This window comes from Schistocerca gregaria, chromosome 10 (genome assembly GCF_023897955.1).
Source record: "Schistocerca gregaria isolate iqSchGreg1 chromosome 10, iqSchGreg1.2, whole genome shotgun sequence".
Lineage (NCBI taxonomy): Eukaryota > Metazoa > Arthropoda > Insecta > Orthoptera > Acrididae > Schistocerca > Schistocerca gregaria.
The window spans coordinates 125,205,604-125,222,751 of record NC_064929.1 but is presented as its reverse complement, the minus strand read 5'-3'; the positions used below and the strand labels follow the sequence as shown (position 1 = coordinate 125,222,751).

The 17,148-nt window shown below is 38.9% G+C and overlaps 1 protein-coding gene across 30 annotated transcripts in view; it reads left to right on the top strand.

Annotated features, from left to right (window-relative positions):
• LOC126293757 (lysine-specific demethylase 4C-like) overlaps nucleotides 1-17,148 on the top strand; it is a 332,566-nt gene that overhangs the window by 100,513 nt on the left and 214,905 nt on the right. For all 30 annotated transcript variants that reach the window (XM_049987134.1, XM_049987126.1, XM_049987129.1 and 27 more), the window contains one exon: nucleotides 12,787-13,134. In XM_049987134.1, coding sequence (XP_049843091.1) covers nucleotides 12,787-13,134 — 348 coding nt within the window. The remainder of the gene's footprint in view (nucleotides 1-12,786; nucleotides 13,135-17,148) is intronic.

Sequence of the window (17,148 nt, the reverse complement as noted above, 5' to 3'; positions counted from 1 at the left end):
GTGTGTGTGTGTGTGTGTCAACCCTTGCTCAGTACTTAGTGGTAGTACCTTTGTGTACACTGATGTCTGTTGGGCTGACTGTGGTGTCTGGTGTTCCTCTGTCATTGGCACTGATGATTTTTTGTATTATCTTCCAGCATAGAAATAGAGAGTTAAACTTAAAGCTTTAGGGGGTAGTACTCACTGTCCTTGTGCTCAAGAAATAAAAATGTGATTGCCAATTTGACCTGAAGAACTATTTATACTTAAAAGGTCCATAATACCTTTGACATAAGTTCTACAGTAGCCAATAGATTTCCAACAAATGTTTGAACTGAATTTCCAGAATCTTTGAATTGACACACGAGAGATAATATGGTGGAAAAAAGAGTGCTGTCAGCTATTGGTGCTGTTCCCAGCATTCAACCACAAAGTGCAAATAGCTGCAAGTGAAAACAGTAGTTACCTGTAGAGTTGTGAGAACAGTGATCATTCCCATGAAGTTGTATACAAAATAATGTTCTGTGATGGGACCAGGTAGACGCATGAAGCAGCTGTGTCACACCAATTGCAACTGTTGGGATCTTCTTTCGCTGACTACTGTACTTTAACGTAGCCCTGTTGTAGATCTGAGTAGTAGTCGTAATAGTAATTATATTATTCCTCAGGCATCTATGAAATATACCAAAATTGAATGTCAGCAAGTCAATAACTTTTCCTTTCTCTTGCAATTTTGTTGGCAATTTGTGAAATAAACAATAGTTTTTTTGCAAAATCTGTAGCTAAGAGGCATAAAACATTTTTAAAATAAGTTCTATTCCTGGGCTTGAGCCAAAGTGTGAATCAACATGGAAACTCAAAAAGATGTTCAGGCCAAAACATCACACAAAGAATTGGTAACCTTTCTGTAAAACAAGAATTCTGTTAAAGGTTGTAACTAAAGAGCCGAATGCACGTGCTAATAACTTACTGTAAGGTCTGTAGTACTAAAGTACCTTAGAATTTGGTAATAATTCCTGTTTATATGCAGGTTGATTATGGCCTGTTTCAGTAATTTTATTTAAATCACAAATTAGTGACACACATGTAGTGGCAACATTGTTGTGGAGACATTATGCAATGGAATCTATTATTGTGGCTGATAGCACATATTGTTGACATACCTACCTTACCTCAGAGTAAATGGACCCGCCCTTCCCACGTCACCGACATTCGCACAGTTGAGGGAAAAAACCATCACTTGTGAGCGAGTGGTCTTAACGTAATAGTGTCACTATGTTTTCGAAACAGGAACAATGGATTTGGATCAAGATTGAATGTGCCAGAGGTTATACAGTACGGCAGTATCATCAAGGTCTTAAAGAGCCATGTGGGTAATCGGCATTGCTGTACAGACCAGTGGCACGTTGGGTAAAAGCCTTCAACGAACGTCGGCAAACTGTGGCAGTCTTGCTTCGGGTAGGTTGTCCAAGCGTCTCTGAGGAAGTAGTGCATGCTGTTGCTGCGTTAGTGGACAGTGATCGACGCCATACGATTCTTGAGCTTGCCCACGAAACTGGATTAACGCATACAACTGTGCTTTGCATCCTGATGGAATGCTTCGGCATGCAAAAAATTGCACCATGACGGGTTCCACAAGACCTTGTGGAAATGCAGATATGGATGCGTTACAATGCTGCTCAGACACACTTGGAGCGCTATAAGCGTGAAGGAGAGGAGTTCTTACGCTGTATCGTAACAATGGATGAGACGAGGGTCAGATCGTACGAGCCAAAACTGAAATGCCAAACTAACAAGTGGCGTCATTATGGGTCACCACGAAAGTCGACAGTGCGTCAGAGCCCCAGTGCCCCAGTATGGTGAAAGTTACGGAGATTCTCGTGTACGACTGTGATGGTGCTATCCTAATACGTTATGTTCCTCCATGGCAGACAGTCAATGCACAGTATTACTGTTCGTATTTGGAGCATCACCTGCGACCAGCTTTGCGAAGGAAGTGACGACACGTTCTGCGCAACCCACCCATTATTTCGCACGACAATGTGCAGGCACATACAGTGCAAGCTGTGGCTTCTCTGTTAGGTCGATGGGACTGGGAAGTACTGTACCATCCACCATACTCCCCGGCCTTGTGACTTCGATTTGATTCTAAAGATAAAGGAACCATTTCGTGGCATTTGCTTCAAAACTGTTCCAGAGATTCGACAGGTAGTAGACTGCTCCATTCGCAACATCATCTGAACAGACGTCGCTAACGGTATACTACAGCTTCCACATCGCTTGCAATGGGTTCTACACAATGCTGATGACTACTCTGAAGGACAGTAACAGGTGCAAACATGTAACTCTTTGTATCGGTTGTGGATAAATAGTTGCCACTATTTAAGTTCCAACCCTCGTATAACTGCACCATCAATATTCTGTAGAGTTAGAGGCAGGTTATTGTATGTTGTTGCAGTCTCTGTTTTCAGCCAGAATAATGCTTGAAAATTTGAGAGGTCGCAACTCCTTTTCCAACTGTCAGGATAGGCATTGACTCTTTATAACTGCATTGATGATATTACATTGCGATTTTATACTCGTCTGCTTTAGTTCAAAATACTTTTTTTTACTCTGATTAGGAAAGAATTACTAGTACATTTTGATCTTCCTGGTTAAGGGGTTAGCTTCACAGCAATTGCTGTGGTCCTCATCACTGGAACCAAATTTTGTTTCCATAGTCCTGGATAATTTCATTTTTTTGCCTGAAGAGTCAACATCGAAAATTTTCCTTTAATGTTGTACACCTAAGTAACTGTTGTTGAAATCGTCAACAGCTTTACTCATAGCGCCACATATTACTGACAGTGACCTCAGCATTAGATAGTCTTTTAAGAGAATTTGTGTGAATTCCATTTTGTCAGATTAAGAAAGTATTAATTCTTCTTAAACCTTCTTGCTGTGTTCAGGTAATGCCTGCAATGTTGGTTCTCCTAAAGATGTCAATAATTCTGAGGTAATGTTGGCTACCCCAGCGGCCTTGTTCGGCCTTGTTTTGAGATAGCTTTTCAGTGCTCCATCAAATTTTTCTCACAGATCATATTTTCCTCTTCACTTTCTATAATAGTACCTTTAGTTAGTTTCCCTTCAATATATTCCTTCCATCTTTCAGCTTCACCTTCTTTCCTTACTTCTCACGTGCCATCTGAATTTCTGATATTCAGGCAATTGCTTCTCTTTCCTCCAAAAATGTTTCTAATTTTCCTCTAACCATCTTCCCCCTCCACTGTTTTGGCACCATTGACATTCCAAAATTCATTTCGTAGCATATTTTGCTCACTGTGTACAGTTTCTTTTAAAAGAAGTAAACCACCTGATTTATCAATTTCACTGAATTACTTTCGGAACTCATTGTTCGATACTTGAATCTTCTCTGTGTAGTCATGTATGCATTTGATTTCCTTTCCCAGTCTTTTATTCTTTGGTTTATAGTATCGTGCTGTTCAGAGTCAGCAAACACAACATATTATTTGATCTTGTATAATATATTAAAATTTCGTTCATAATGAGCATCTTGTTTCAAATCCAAGTTAAATGTAAATTTAATTTGTAAATAGAAAAACCTCCTGTTCCTTGAAGGTTTAAAAGATTACCTGTAACATTGTAAATTGGTGATACAATTAACCTGTGTGTTCCAATTGTCTTTGAATAAACATTTTGCGGATTTTTTATTTAGTACTGGAAAAGATGTTAAACAACAGTAACTGTACCGTGGAGAATGCTCTCGAAGCATTTGTAATCTAACTAATAATCTTTTCCAGATATGTTTTGTTTTATGAGAAATGTAGGCTACCCATAAAGATAAACTCCATCCGAACATTCATTGAAAGCCCAGTGGTACATCCTGGCCGCCACGTCATCCTCGGCCCTTAGGTGTCACCGAATGCAGATATGGAAGGGCGTATGGTCAGCACACTGCTCTTGCGGTTGTTGTCAGTGTGTGAGACAGGAGGCGCAACTTCCCAATGAAGTAGCTCCTCAGTTGGCCTGGCAATGGTTGAGTGCACCCAGCTTGCCAACAGCAGTTGGCAGACCCGGACAATGACACATCAAAGTGCTAGCCAAGCCAGACAGCACTTAACGTTGCTAATCTGACAGGAAACATTGTTACCACTGGCTGTTTGTCCCATATGCACTACATTAGCAATAAATAACAGCACGCTGCCAGTATTAGTTTGCTGCTCAATATATGTCAAAGATAAAAACTAAAATTTGCAGTTATCACAATGGCAATAGAAGAAGGGATTGAGTTGATATGGATAGTACACAGAGACATATTCCCTGCCCACTGTGGTGGTAATATGTTCCCGTATGCATTACATTGTGGTTTTTGTATCTGTTGACTACTCATCTGTTGTCTTGTACACGAAGTAAAGTAGACAGTAATTAGAAGAATGCTGGGTTACACTCACAATTTACAGTTCCATTTTCTCCATTCATTAAATGGAAGTGACATAGTGAATCTCACACGAGATGACTTTAATATGAGCCCACTAAGTTTAATTACTTTTTTTTTACAACTTGTATTACACCTGTGGACTTTCATATTGCCTGCAGTAGCGATTGGAGTGGATATTCCTAGCATATATGTTTGTTGTAATGCTGTGGACTGCTTTCTGCTTAACTTTTCTTTATACACTTAGTTCAGTTTGTAAGACTTAATTGCCAGCTGTATTTAGCATTTTAAATTATCCTATTGTGGTTTAGTATTTTGCTGGTGCTGCTAATTATTGTTTCAGATTTGACTACTTTTTTCATAATGCATTGTTTCTACAGGTATTGTGCTCGCTTGTTTCCATTGTTACCACCAGTATTACTAGCTAATGAATTGGCATAATTTTGATGTCCTTGTTTCAAAAATTTCTTTTCCTCTTTGTATAATTAATTTTCTAAACTTGAGGGCAGTGAGATTGGTGACTGGTAATCGAAGTAGAGAAGAGAAAATGCTGTATTGCTTCCTATTTTCTTGCAAGTTTCCACACAGTTTTGTTCTCATTGTTGGTCTTAAGCAGTAGAAGTAAAGATGTCGATAACATTCCACAAATCAGCTTCTGACACCAAAAGTATTGCAGTGACTTCCCAGCCACAGCTTCATTATGAACATGAACCACTAGGTTGAGAGCTCATTGAATTGAATGAATTGTGTTTGCAGTGATCTCTCTTATGTTTTGCTGTATTTAGGCTGTGGATACAGTAGACATGGCACTATGACAATGACATGTGATTAAAGACATGTCCTGAGGAAGATGTCTTCTCATTGGGAGTGATGAAATGTAATATGAGGATACGATGAACTAACTTTTCCCTTCCTACTACTGTTTTGATTTTTCCACAGTATATTGGTATTATTCCTTAATTTATACCATATCTGTGCTAGAATATTTTACTGTGTACTTTCTGGTTTTAGCCATGCATCTTCTATTTCTCAGTGATTTGTCATCAGATGTAGTTTTCGGAATACCTTAAATATAGACCTTTTTGGTTAGTTGTGAGCAGAGGTACTCTGCATGAGAACTGAGGAAGACACGTGGCTACACTCCAGACAAATATCTTCAGGAAAGACTTCCTAACTCTTAAGTCTATATTCGATGTTAACAAATTTCTCTTCTCGAGAAACATTTTTCTTGCCATTGCCAGTCTGCATTTTATATACTCTCTACTTCGGCCATCATTTGTTATTTTACTGCCCAAATAGCAAAACTCATCTACTGCTTTAAGTGGCCTGTTTCCTAATCTGATTCACTCGGCCTCACTTGATGTAATTCAACTTCAGTCCATTGTCCTTGTTTTGTATTTGTAATTGTGCTAGTCGTAAATGCTTCTTTCAAGACACATACCATTCCATTCCACTGGTCTTCCAAGTAGTTTACTGTCTCTGTCAGAAGTGCAATGTCATCAACAAACTTCAAAGTTTTTAATTTGTATCTCTGATCTTTAATTCCTGCTCCATATTTTTCTTCAAGTTTTCTTTACTACTAGCTTTTAATGTACAAATTGAATAACGTTGGGTGCAGGTTACAACCACGTCTCACTCCCTCGCAACCACCGATTCCCTTTCATGCCTCTAGACTCTTATTACTGCCATCTGAATTCTGTGCAAATAGTAAACAGCATTTAGCTTCCTGTATTTTACCCCCGTTCCCTTCGGAATTTCAAAGAGAGTATTCCATTCAACATTTTCAAACACTTTAAAGCACAACAGGTTATAAACTTAGGTTTGTCTTTTATTAACCTTTCTTCTAAGATATGTTGTAGGGTCGGTGTTGCCTCATGTGTTCCTATATTTCTCCAGAACCCAAACTGATCTTTCCTGAGGTCAGCTTCTATTAGTCTTTTCATTCTTCTGTGATGAAGTATTTTGCAACCACGACTTATTAAACTGATAATCTACACTGCTGTCAACACATGCTTTTTTTTGTAACTTGAATTATTAGTCTTCTTGAAATCTGTATTTCACCTGCCTCACACATCTTGTGCACCAGATGGAATAGTTTTGTCATGGCTAGCTCTTCCAAGGCTGTCAATAGTTCTGATGGAATATCGTCTGCTCCCTGGTCTTGTTTCGACTTCGGTCTTTAGATCCTTCTCACCCTATCGTATTTCCCATCTCATCTTCGTCTTTGTCCTCTTCCATTTCCATAATAGTGCCCTCGAGTACATTGCCCTTGTATATACCCTCTATGTGCTCCTTCCACCCTTCAGCTTTCCTATCTTTGCTTGATATTGGCTTTTCACATGAGCCCTTGTTATTCATACAGCTGCTTCTCTTTTTCCCGGAGACCATTTCAGTTTTCCTGTAGATGGCATCTATCTATCTTCTAGTGAAATGTGCTTCCAGATTCTTACATTTGTCCTCCAGCCATACAGCCATTCCTGCTTAGCCATATTGCACTTCCTGTCAACCTCATTTTGTAAACATTTGTTTTCCTTTTCACCAGCTTCATTTGCTTGTTTTTTATATTTTCTCCTGTCATCAATCAGATTCAGTATCTCCTGGATTCCTACTAGCCCCCCCTTTTTTTAATTTTTTTATGCTCTGCTGTCTTCACTATTCCATCTCTCAAAGCTACCCATTCTTTTTCTTTTGTATTCCTTTCCCCTGTTCTTGTCAGTCATGGCCTGATACTCACTGTGAAACTCACCCTCTGGTTTATTTCATCTTATCCAGGTCCCATCTTTTTAATTTTCTATTTTTTCTACAGTTTCTTCAGTTTCGATCTACAGTTCATAACAAAGTACCAGAAAGCCCCTTCAGTGTCAAATGGTGTGATATTAGCGCAAAAGTCGGTGTGAGTGATTCATCTTCAGGGCAGTGATTTTGTCACACTGGTACATTTTGCGTCATGCGGGTATGTCTCAATGATGCATCCGCCCAGATTGGCAGGATAAAATAGTTGTACGCAGTGCTGAGATGGACAACATTGTGACCACGCCTGTGTGATATTAACAGAGCATATAGCTCCTTCTACGCTATTGACACAACTTCGGAGCACTTCAATGGGTTTATGGTGACAGTTTAATGCAGCCAAAGGTGGGATTTGCTGTTGGAGGCATGCCAATGTGACAGTCACCATTGTCTGGAAGCAAATATGTGAATGCTTTTCATCACTCAACATGCCAATTATGGCATAACAGACAACTGTCACTGAAGGTCAAGTAAGTGATTTAATCTTCTTGAAAAGTATGTCTTTTTTTTGAAACTTGAATAATTTGTGATGGTTAATTACTCGTAATTTGGTATTTTGGTGTACTAACCCTTTAAGCCACAAAATTGTGCACATCAAATGTCTGCACAGGCATTAACTGGATCATTTACTTGCCAGTCGTGGTTCGAAGAAAAAACTGTATTGCAGTGCTGTCCACTGATGACAAGCAACACTAAATCATCAGCTAAGTATAGGAGTGTCCGTGCACACACACGCGGGATGTGAGATAATCTAAAAAAATTGGAAACTGCAGATTGATCTCTTGGAAAGAAAAAATTTATAAAGTGGTACATGAAAATATTTAGAAGGTTACTGATCATTTCAGTGCACAGTGTTTATCGAGCCGTTGAAATATAGAACAAGAACCTATAAATTTCATACATTTTCTTTACAATGGGCATTGCACAAGAAATTTATGGAAAGAAGGATGCATTTTCCCACTTCTGCTTAATTATTTTATTGCATTGTGACTAGTTTCTGCCAGTGTCCCACAACAGGACTGCTGGAAACTAGAGCAAAGAGACTTCGATGTAAGACTTTGTTTCATAGTTTAAGTGTACCAAGCTGAAAGCCCCTTTCCAGTCAGATCGTGATTTACGAGGGATGTCCAATAAACAAGTTTCCCTATTTTACGAAAAGAGCTAGCTTCGCTTGCGTAGACAGTATGGCTAGCAGAGATTTTTGTTTTGTTTTTATTTAGTCAGATTTTTATATTGTTAGCAAATGGCTACACCTTCTAACCTTTTCACACTAATTAAGGCCTTATAAGCAAGGTATTTTCCAAATATACTTCTGACCAAAAAGCAATTTTGGTAGTTGGAGTCAAAAGAATTTGTTAATCATGCTTTCTCTGCTCTTGTGGAGATGTTCCACAGCAACTTTCATCCCGTAACAAATATTTCTTTACAACTAACTGATAGAAATACCAATTTTCATAAAATCAGCTTTAAAATTTTTTAATGTAACAAAATTTTTTCTTAAACATTTCATCCCTTATTGCATAGCCTTAGAAGCTGAATTTCCAGAAACACTGCAACATGTATTTTTTTTTTTTTTTTTTTTTAATCCGAGAAGTCTAATACCAATTTTCATAGATGTAACCTTAAAAATGCTTTAGTACATGGTGTCTCACGCAAGAGACCTCACAAATGTGTGCGTATTTACACTGAAATTGCACTGTGTAATTTATGAGGTTTCACATGGCAACACTCATTCTGCAATATCGTTTGAAACAACAGTGTGTTTCTGTGTGTCAGTGTGGCTGGAGTTCAGTGTTCACTAATAATGTGTCACTATTCTGTCAAAGAGCATGAGTTTCTTATGAAACAATATTGGATTACTGGTTCCATTAAGACATGTCAGTGAATGTTTGTTGAACGGTTTGGTGACACGCACATGAGATCTAAAATGCTGCTTACAAAAATTATCGAACAATATGGGGAGCAGTGGAATGGTGTTGGATCTTCACAGCTGGGGACAGCCATCATTATTGGAAGAAAAGGTGATTGAAGTGAAATACTCGACATTTATTTTTGGTATGTGGAATGTCACAGAGCATGTCACATAGCTGCGAAGAAAGCTAATATGTATCCGTATAGGTTTACAGTTGTCAGTTGTCTATCGTGACAAGTACAGTTTGCATCGAAATGTATTGGGAATTTGTGAAACAGGTAGATGATGAAGAACTTACCGTCGTCTGGTAACAGCAGGATGGTACCACATGACACGTCTTAAGTGACTGTGGCTGAGGTTGAATAATTTTTCCTTGGCAGAGTGATATTGAAAGAAGTGCGTCAGCAAAGGTCACCTGATTTAACACCACCTGACTTTTTCCTCTGGAATGCAAGGTCTACAGGAACAAACCACACAACTTGGTAGATGTATGAGAAAACATCCGTGAAATTCAGGCAGTGACATCAGAGATTGTGGCAGCAACATTTGAGATTCTGCAGCGTCGTATTCAACTGTTTTTATGAGTTGAGGCTGGTCACTGCCAGCACTTCTTTATGATCCAGTTTTATTACCCCATGAACAAGGTATGATTTTTATGGGAAGCCTTTAAACGCAACCTAAGCAAATGTTTGTTTTTGGGGCCTCTCTAGGGACACCTTACAGTTTTTTCGTGATTATTAAAAAAAAACTTTCATCAACTATTTCACTCCGTTGATGGTTGAACTTCCAAAAACAGTGAAAAATTTATCTTTTATTTTCTGACTGAGAAACCAAATACCAATTTTTGTTGTTCTAACTTCAAAGTTCCTTTAATAGCACCATGCTTTCAAAATGCATTTCATTTCCTATTTCACCCCTTTGGAGACAATCCCTTCTTAAACGATGTCTGCCGTGGAAGATCCACACCCTCTCCAAACTTAAAGTTTCTGTCTATAATGGTTTGGGCTTGGCGATGATGAGTCAGTGAATCAGAGTGACCCTATTTAATCATTTTAGGGGTTGGAAAAAAAAAAAAAAAAAAAAAAAAAAACCGAAACCTCTATTTTCTCATCTCTAACCAAGAAGCCAGACACCAGTTTTGAAAGATTTAACTTTAAAAATGCTTTTGCAATGAAATATTTTCATAAACATTTCACACCCTTGGTTGAATTTCCAAAAACAGTGCCATGCATATTCTCTATTTCTAACAGAGAAGCCAAATACAAATTTTCATAGATTTAGATTAAAAATGCTTTCACAAAAAAATATTTCCAAAAAAATTTTCATCCCATGTACTTTTGTTATTTCTAACTGAGAAGCCAAATTTTATTTTATTTTATTTTTTATTTGTAAGCGAGAAGTCAAATACCAGTGTTCATAGACATAGGTTTAAAAATGCTTAAGTAGTTATTAAATAATGATATATTAAAAAAAATCTTTCAACCACTATTTCACACCCGTAGGATTAGATTTCCAAAACTGCTGAAACACACATTTATGACAAACCAAATACCAATTTTTGTAGGTCTAGTGTCAAAATTGCCGTAAGTGGCATTTTTCAGAAAAATCCTAAATCCCCTATTTCACTCACTTAGGATTGGAATTTCAAAATATCCCTTTGTAAATGACACTTACAGTGTAAGATCCACATCTTCTCCAAATTTCAAGCTTCTGTCCTGAGCGGTTTGGACTGGCCAATGATGAGCCAGCAAGCCAGGCAACCAGGACAGTGCCTTTAATGTATAGAGATTACACACAATTTATCAAGCTGAAATAATTTTATTGACAATGCACAACGCATGTGTTGCTTTTTAATCGAACAGTGGAAAATCCAGGATGGAATGTAACAATATGCCACTGTAACAATGTGATTCAAATTCGGTTACTGTTTAGATAGTCTCCCTGTTTCTCCAAGCCTTTTTTGGTAATGTGGCACAAGTTTTTCCAAAGCTGTTTTGTACCAGCTTGGGTCCTGTGCTCGTAACCAGCTGTTCATGTTAATGTGACTTCATCATTGGTGTTGAAGTGATCACTTCCAAGATGACCTTTGAGTTGGGGAAACGTGAAAATTACATGGAGTGAGACTTGGTGAATATGGAGGATGCAGGAACATTTCAGAGTCGAATCGAGCTCGGCCTAGGTTGTTAAGAGCTTTGTGAAGCTGAGCGTTATCGTTGAGGAAGAGACAGGTAGTAATGAGCGACGTCCCTGACAAGTCTCAAAAATTGGTTGCCATGACTTCTCCTGCCACTTGTGATCTTTGCCTTGTTTTAATTTTTTTGGACATTTTCACCAGGTTTGTTCCACACCAAGCTCTAGCTGTTTTGTCTTGGAGGTTGAATGCTGGACCCAGTTTTCATCTCCATTTGAATGCTCGTACAGCCTTCCACATAGGCAGAGGTTAACTTCCGATGGATAATGACAGTGGAAAGTTATTTTGGTATGGAAAAACTAATGACAGAGAGTGCTGCTCACAAGCGGACACACATTGTAGTAGATAGTCCGTGCTAGTTGACAGTATACTAGCAAGATGTGGCAGTATGCATTGTAAGCCTTTGTGAGTGTTGTAAACACATACCAGTCAAACACGGCAGCCCTTATGCACAGCTTACTTTGCAGAGAAATAAAATGGATAAACTTGCTTATTGGACGACTTTTGTAAATAATATGCTGCATTCCCATAATGGCTGGCCGTATAAATTACTACTAGTAGGCTCTAGACGAACATGCTACTGGCTTCGAATTTCAGCATTGAAAGAAAGTGTTGGAAATTGTGTCCAGGTATACGAAACCTGTCACTGTTATCTCTGTAAAGTAAATGGTCCTTACAATTTTGGAGTGGGACAGACAAAAGATGTTAACTTTAGGTGAATCACAAATGTGTTCCACAGTCTCACGTGGAAGTTATGTGTCCCAAACACACACGAAATAACAAGTCTCTTTCTTAGACACGATTTGAGGCATCATCTCTGAAAACTGATGTTTGTGAAAAATTGTGTTCTTCCAGCACCACTGCAGGTCATTGCAAAAGTCAGAGCGAAGATCATTGTCCAGAGTAGTCAGCACACGTAATTGCAGTCGGTATGCTTTTAACATGCAAACATTTCTGTAGAATGCAACTGTCTGTCAACTGTGGAGTCTGTGGTTCTGTTTGCTTGTGTTGTCAGTTTCTTCAGGCTCTGGATAAACAGTTCCTGCAGACACTCCACTTTCTCTGCTGGTGGTTGTAGTCTACCTATTTTTTTTCCCCTGTTCCACTCACTGAGTTGTATCAAACTTGGATTGATTTGTCCTTGCAACTTGTCTTAATCATTGTCGAAATGCCACAGTATGTTCACATTTAGCAAATATGAGGACACTAAACACACACACACTACTCCATTATACACCTTGCGCTGACTAACACTGTGTATTGTGAAACAGAACTCGGAGAAATGCTCCGTCTGCTGACAGGCCTTTTCTTCTGCACGTCTTTAACTTTTTGCACATTCATCTTGTGAAAACCCAGGGATACTTAGAAATAACACTGTATTTATCTCACTAGTGGGTTATTTGGTTTACATTTTGAATTTTTTTCTCAAAAATCTTCTCTCTCTTTGGATGTGAATACACAGCTCAGCAATTTTTGCAGATGATGTATCTACTGCCGCCAAATGGTGGTTCCGTTTCACCGAATGTCAACCAGAGAGCAGACTCTGCTGGCGAGAGCACACGGCCTGGCACGGTGGGTGTTTCAGAGCCCATCCAGAACAATACGTTGAAGCAGTTGTTGGCCTACCGTCCCAGTGCGGGTGCGAAGCCCACTTCCGGAGGACAGAGCAGAGAAGACGGTGCTCCTACTGCGAATTTTACTTCTGGAGGACAGATCAGAGAAGGCAGCGTCTCTGCTGTGAAGCCGGCAAATGTCGGAGTGAGTTCAGAACGGAGCAGACAGCTCAGAGCTCTCATCAAGCTGTTGGGACCCACAGCCAATCTCAAGGTATTTCTGTTGTTTCTTTTTTAAAATCCTGACATACCATGTGTTGCTGTGATTTAACTAGGCTTATCACTATTAAAGGCAAATTAGTGCAAATGCCGGCCGGTGTGGCCAAGCGGGTTTAGGCGCTTCGGTCTGGACCTGTGCGACCGCTACAGTCGCAGGTTTGAAGCTTGCCTCGGGCATGGATGTGTGTGATGTCCTTAGGTTGGTTTGTTTTAAGTAGTTCTAAGTTCTAGGGTACTGATGACCTTAGATATTAAGTCTCATAGTGCTCAGAACCATTTGAACCATTAATGCAAATGTCAATTTCGTCATTTAAATTACTAAACGACTAACACGTAGGCACAGTTGCCTTATTACAGTTGCAGGATGCTTATCTAACAAATTCCATGGGCAACGAAAATTTGATTTTTGTATTTCATATTATGAATAGCAAGATGTAAAGATTTAAAATGCTATCGTAATCTACTCATTAAGAGACGGATGGCGGTAGTGTGGCATACACGGGGTGTGAAAAGGCAGTGCGTTAATGGAGCTGTCATGTGAAAAGGTTTACAACATGATTATGGTCGCATGATGGGAATTAACAGGCTTTGAATGCAGAATATTAGTTGACACTAGACGCGTGGGACATTCCATTTCAGATATCGGGAAATTTAATATTCTGCTACCCGCAGTGTCCAGTGTGTGCCAAGAATATAAAATTTCAGCCATTACCTCTCACCACGGACAACACAGTGGATGACAGACTTCACTTACCAACTGAGGACAGAGCTCGTTAGCATAGAATTGTCAGTGCTAACAGACAAACAACACTGCACAAAATAACAGTAGAAATCAATGTAGGACGTACGCTGAAAGTATCCTTTAGGGCGGTGCGATGAAATTTGGCGTTAATGGACAATGGCAGCAGACGACTTATGCGAGTGACTGTGCTAACAGCATGACATTGCCTGTAGCGCTTTTCCTCGGCTCGTAACCCTGTTAGTTGAATCCTAGATGACTGAAAAACTGTGGCCCGATCAGACGCATCCTGATTTCAGTTTTAAGAGTTGACGGTAAGGTTCAAGTGTGGTGCAGACCCCACGAAGCTACGGACCGAAGTTGTCAACAAGCTATTGTGCAAGTTGTGCTTACATGGAATGGAATTTTTCCTTCGATCTGACTGAACCGATTGTTATGACAATGGTTATGTTTGTCCATTTGGAGACCACTTGCAGCCATTAGTGGAATTGTTGTTGATGACAATTCGCTGTGTTGCGGAGCCACAATTGTTCGTGGTTTGTTTGAAGAAGATTCAGGACATTTTGACTCATTGATTTGAGCACTCACATCACCTGAAATGAATCCTATTGAATATTTATGGGACAAAATCGAGAGGTCAGTTTGTGCAACGCTTTTGCAATTATGGACGGCTATAGAGGCAGCCTGGATCAATATATCTGCAGCGGACTTCCAAGAACATTTTGAATCCATGCCACGTCAATTTGATGCACTACGCCAGGTGAAAGGATGGCTGACAGGATATTAAGAGAGATCTTGTGACTTGTATGTTAAAGGTTTAAAATAGTAAGGCAAGCGTTGCTGTTAGAAGGTTTGAATGTACCTTGAGACAGAGTAACTCAAGACACACAAATTACACAGACTGTATACAGCCAGTATTTGAGAATGAGAACACTTCATGACTTGCAACAAACTTAACATATAATTTTAAATCTACACAAAACTTTTTCTCATCTATACCTCATAAAGGAAAACATTTTATCACTTACTGTATTTTAACTGTTCACGCAGTAAAACACCAGCATCGGCAGGAAGTTCTTAATTGTTTCTTCTTTGCTACTAACTCTATTTGCAAAACATTTTGCAGACATCATTCGCATATACCGCAAAATGTACGTGTAAAATGATATTACTGTATGACACACAGAGCAGAAGATGTGATCGCATGAACTTTGAAAGGCATAAAAAACTTACAGTGCTTTATAATAAGCCACATCGACACTTTGTGCCGCTCTGTGCTGTGCTAAGTGAATGAAAATGTATGGTCTGTCAGGACGTCAAACAATGCCATGCCGCGTGTCGACAAACAAGTTCTGTGCAGTGTCTGTACGTCAGAGGATGGATTTGTTTGTGCGCGATTCAGTTTGGACGGCATTTCTCATTTTTCTGTTTTACACATTAGTCTGGACACGGCTCTAAGAGTGCTTAACAACTTACCACAATTCCAATTTTTTAAACTTTTTCTCACGTACATGCTTAATGCCATATATTTATCACATAAACTCATTTCTAAAGTAATCATATGTTTGAAACTGTTTTATACATGTAAGTTTGATTCCTTAACAAGTTGGGGGCGGGGAGCTTAGTGGTTGATGTGTTAACTCAGTTGTTGGTGCCTCAAAGTATTGGCATTTTTAAGATGGCTGTTAAGTAATGAATTTGTAGGAAGGCATAAAAGGAAACAACATATAACCATTGTAATATCATATTTATTACTCAATAAATACAGCAGTAGTTTGGCATTGTATGTCCCACAGACTGTAAAAATAAAATTTTTGTCAAATTTCCCATTGAGTCTAGTGCATTAGTGACAGAAAACAGTCTTCCAGAAGCTGACCTAGTGGCAGTAAACTCAACTGCTTCAGTGCAGCTTTTTTGTAGCTTTGGATAAGTAGGAATCATGATATGATTCCAGGCTTCTACTGAATCTTTTTTAAGATTTAGAAGCGAAATCTCCGATAATACCTATTATGGTTAAGTCCATTTCTGCCATATTTTGCAAATTTTTGTTAGGCTATTTTACATTACCGTATCAATCAAACTTGGTTCCTATGTTTTCCTGTAATGTATCACCAAGCTGCCCATCCTTACTGTCATTTCAACAGCTGCAAGCAAATCCTTGATGGCTTTGATTGCCTTTGAACATTCTGAAGGATTTTGAAAGTGTTATGTTCTCAAATGTAGGAGTAGGTGATGTTGATATGGCTAATACGTTGAACATGTTCAGTTTATACTATGGTCTTTTTTATTTCTATTATATTAACTCTTTAGATTCTCTCCAATAGTCTTGTATTGTTTTCATGACAGATATTCTGAGTTTGAATGTGTCAGTTAACGAACCATTGTGAGATCCTGATAATCTTAGAAAGACTGCAGGGCTAAGATATCTGAAATGAGGCTAAGATATCCGAAAAGAAAATGAGATCCAGCGTGCTTGATGTATCCCTACACTGTGTAAAACAGATTTCAACTTGAACATTTGTGTTGCAGGAGCTGCACAAGATGCTGTGTAGGACTGCATTTGGCATCAAAACAACTCAAAACATTCTCGGGATCAATGCTTGCTAATCCTGAATGGTGGTCAGTTGTATATTGTACCTCTCCTTTCACATAGGTATACCAATTCCAGACAGTTCTAGCCATATGAGTGGTGACATTATGATCTTGGTAGATGCTCGGCCCTCAGTAAGAACAATCCCTGCTGCATCAAATGACCTTACACACATCCAATGCCTCTCAAAACTTTTTACAATTAACTTTCTTTTCAGTATAATTAGAGGACCCACTGCAAACTACAATTTGACAAGTCAAACCATTTCAAAACCTCAGCTATGTTTCACAGTCGTGAAAAGGTAGTCTGTATTTAATGCTTTCTCTGCCGTTTGTAACACTTACGTGGCCGGTGAATCACAAAATTAGTCCTATTTACCGTGTACTATGAAGGTCATCCACAAAGTAAGTTCCGTTTCTATTTTTATCTGAGGCAGCACAACTATCGCAGTTCTGAGCATGTGTGGCAGTTACTCTGACTCAAGGAGAAGACATGTACGCTATATTTTCAGATCTCTGCTGCCAGCGTGTGCTTTGTAGTGCTTCTTTATAATATCAGCTTTAATTGAAAATGCTGCCGCATGTGAAATCTGATCTGTGATTCGTTTTCTAAATGCAAAGAAAGTTAAACCAAAGGAAATTCATCGGCAAAATGCTAAGAGTGATGCAATGGTTAGAAGA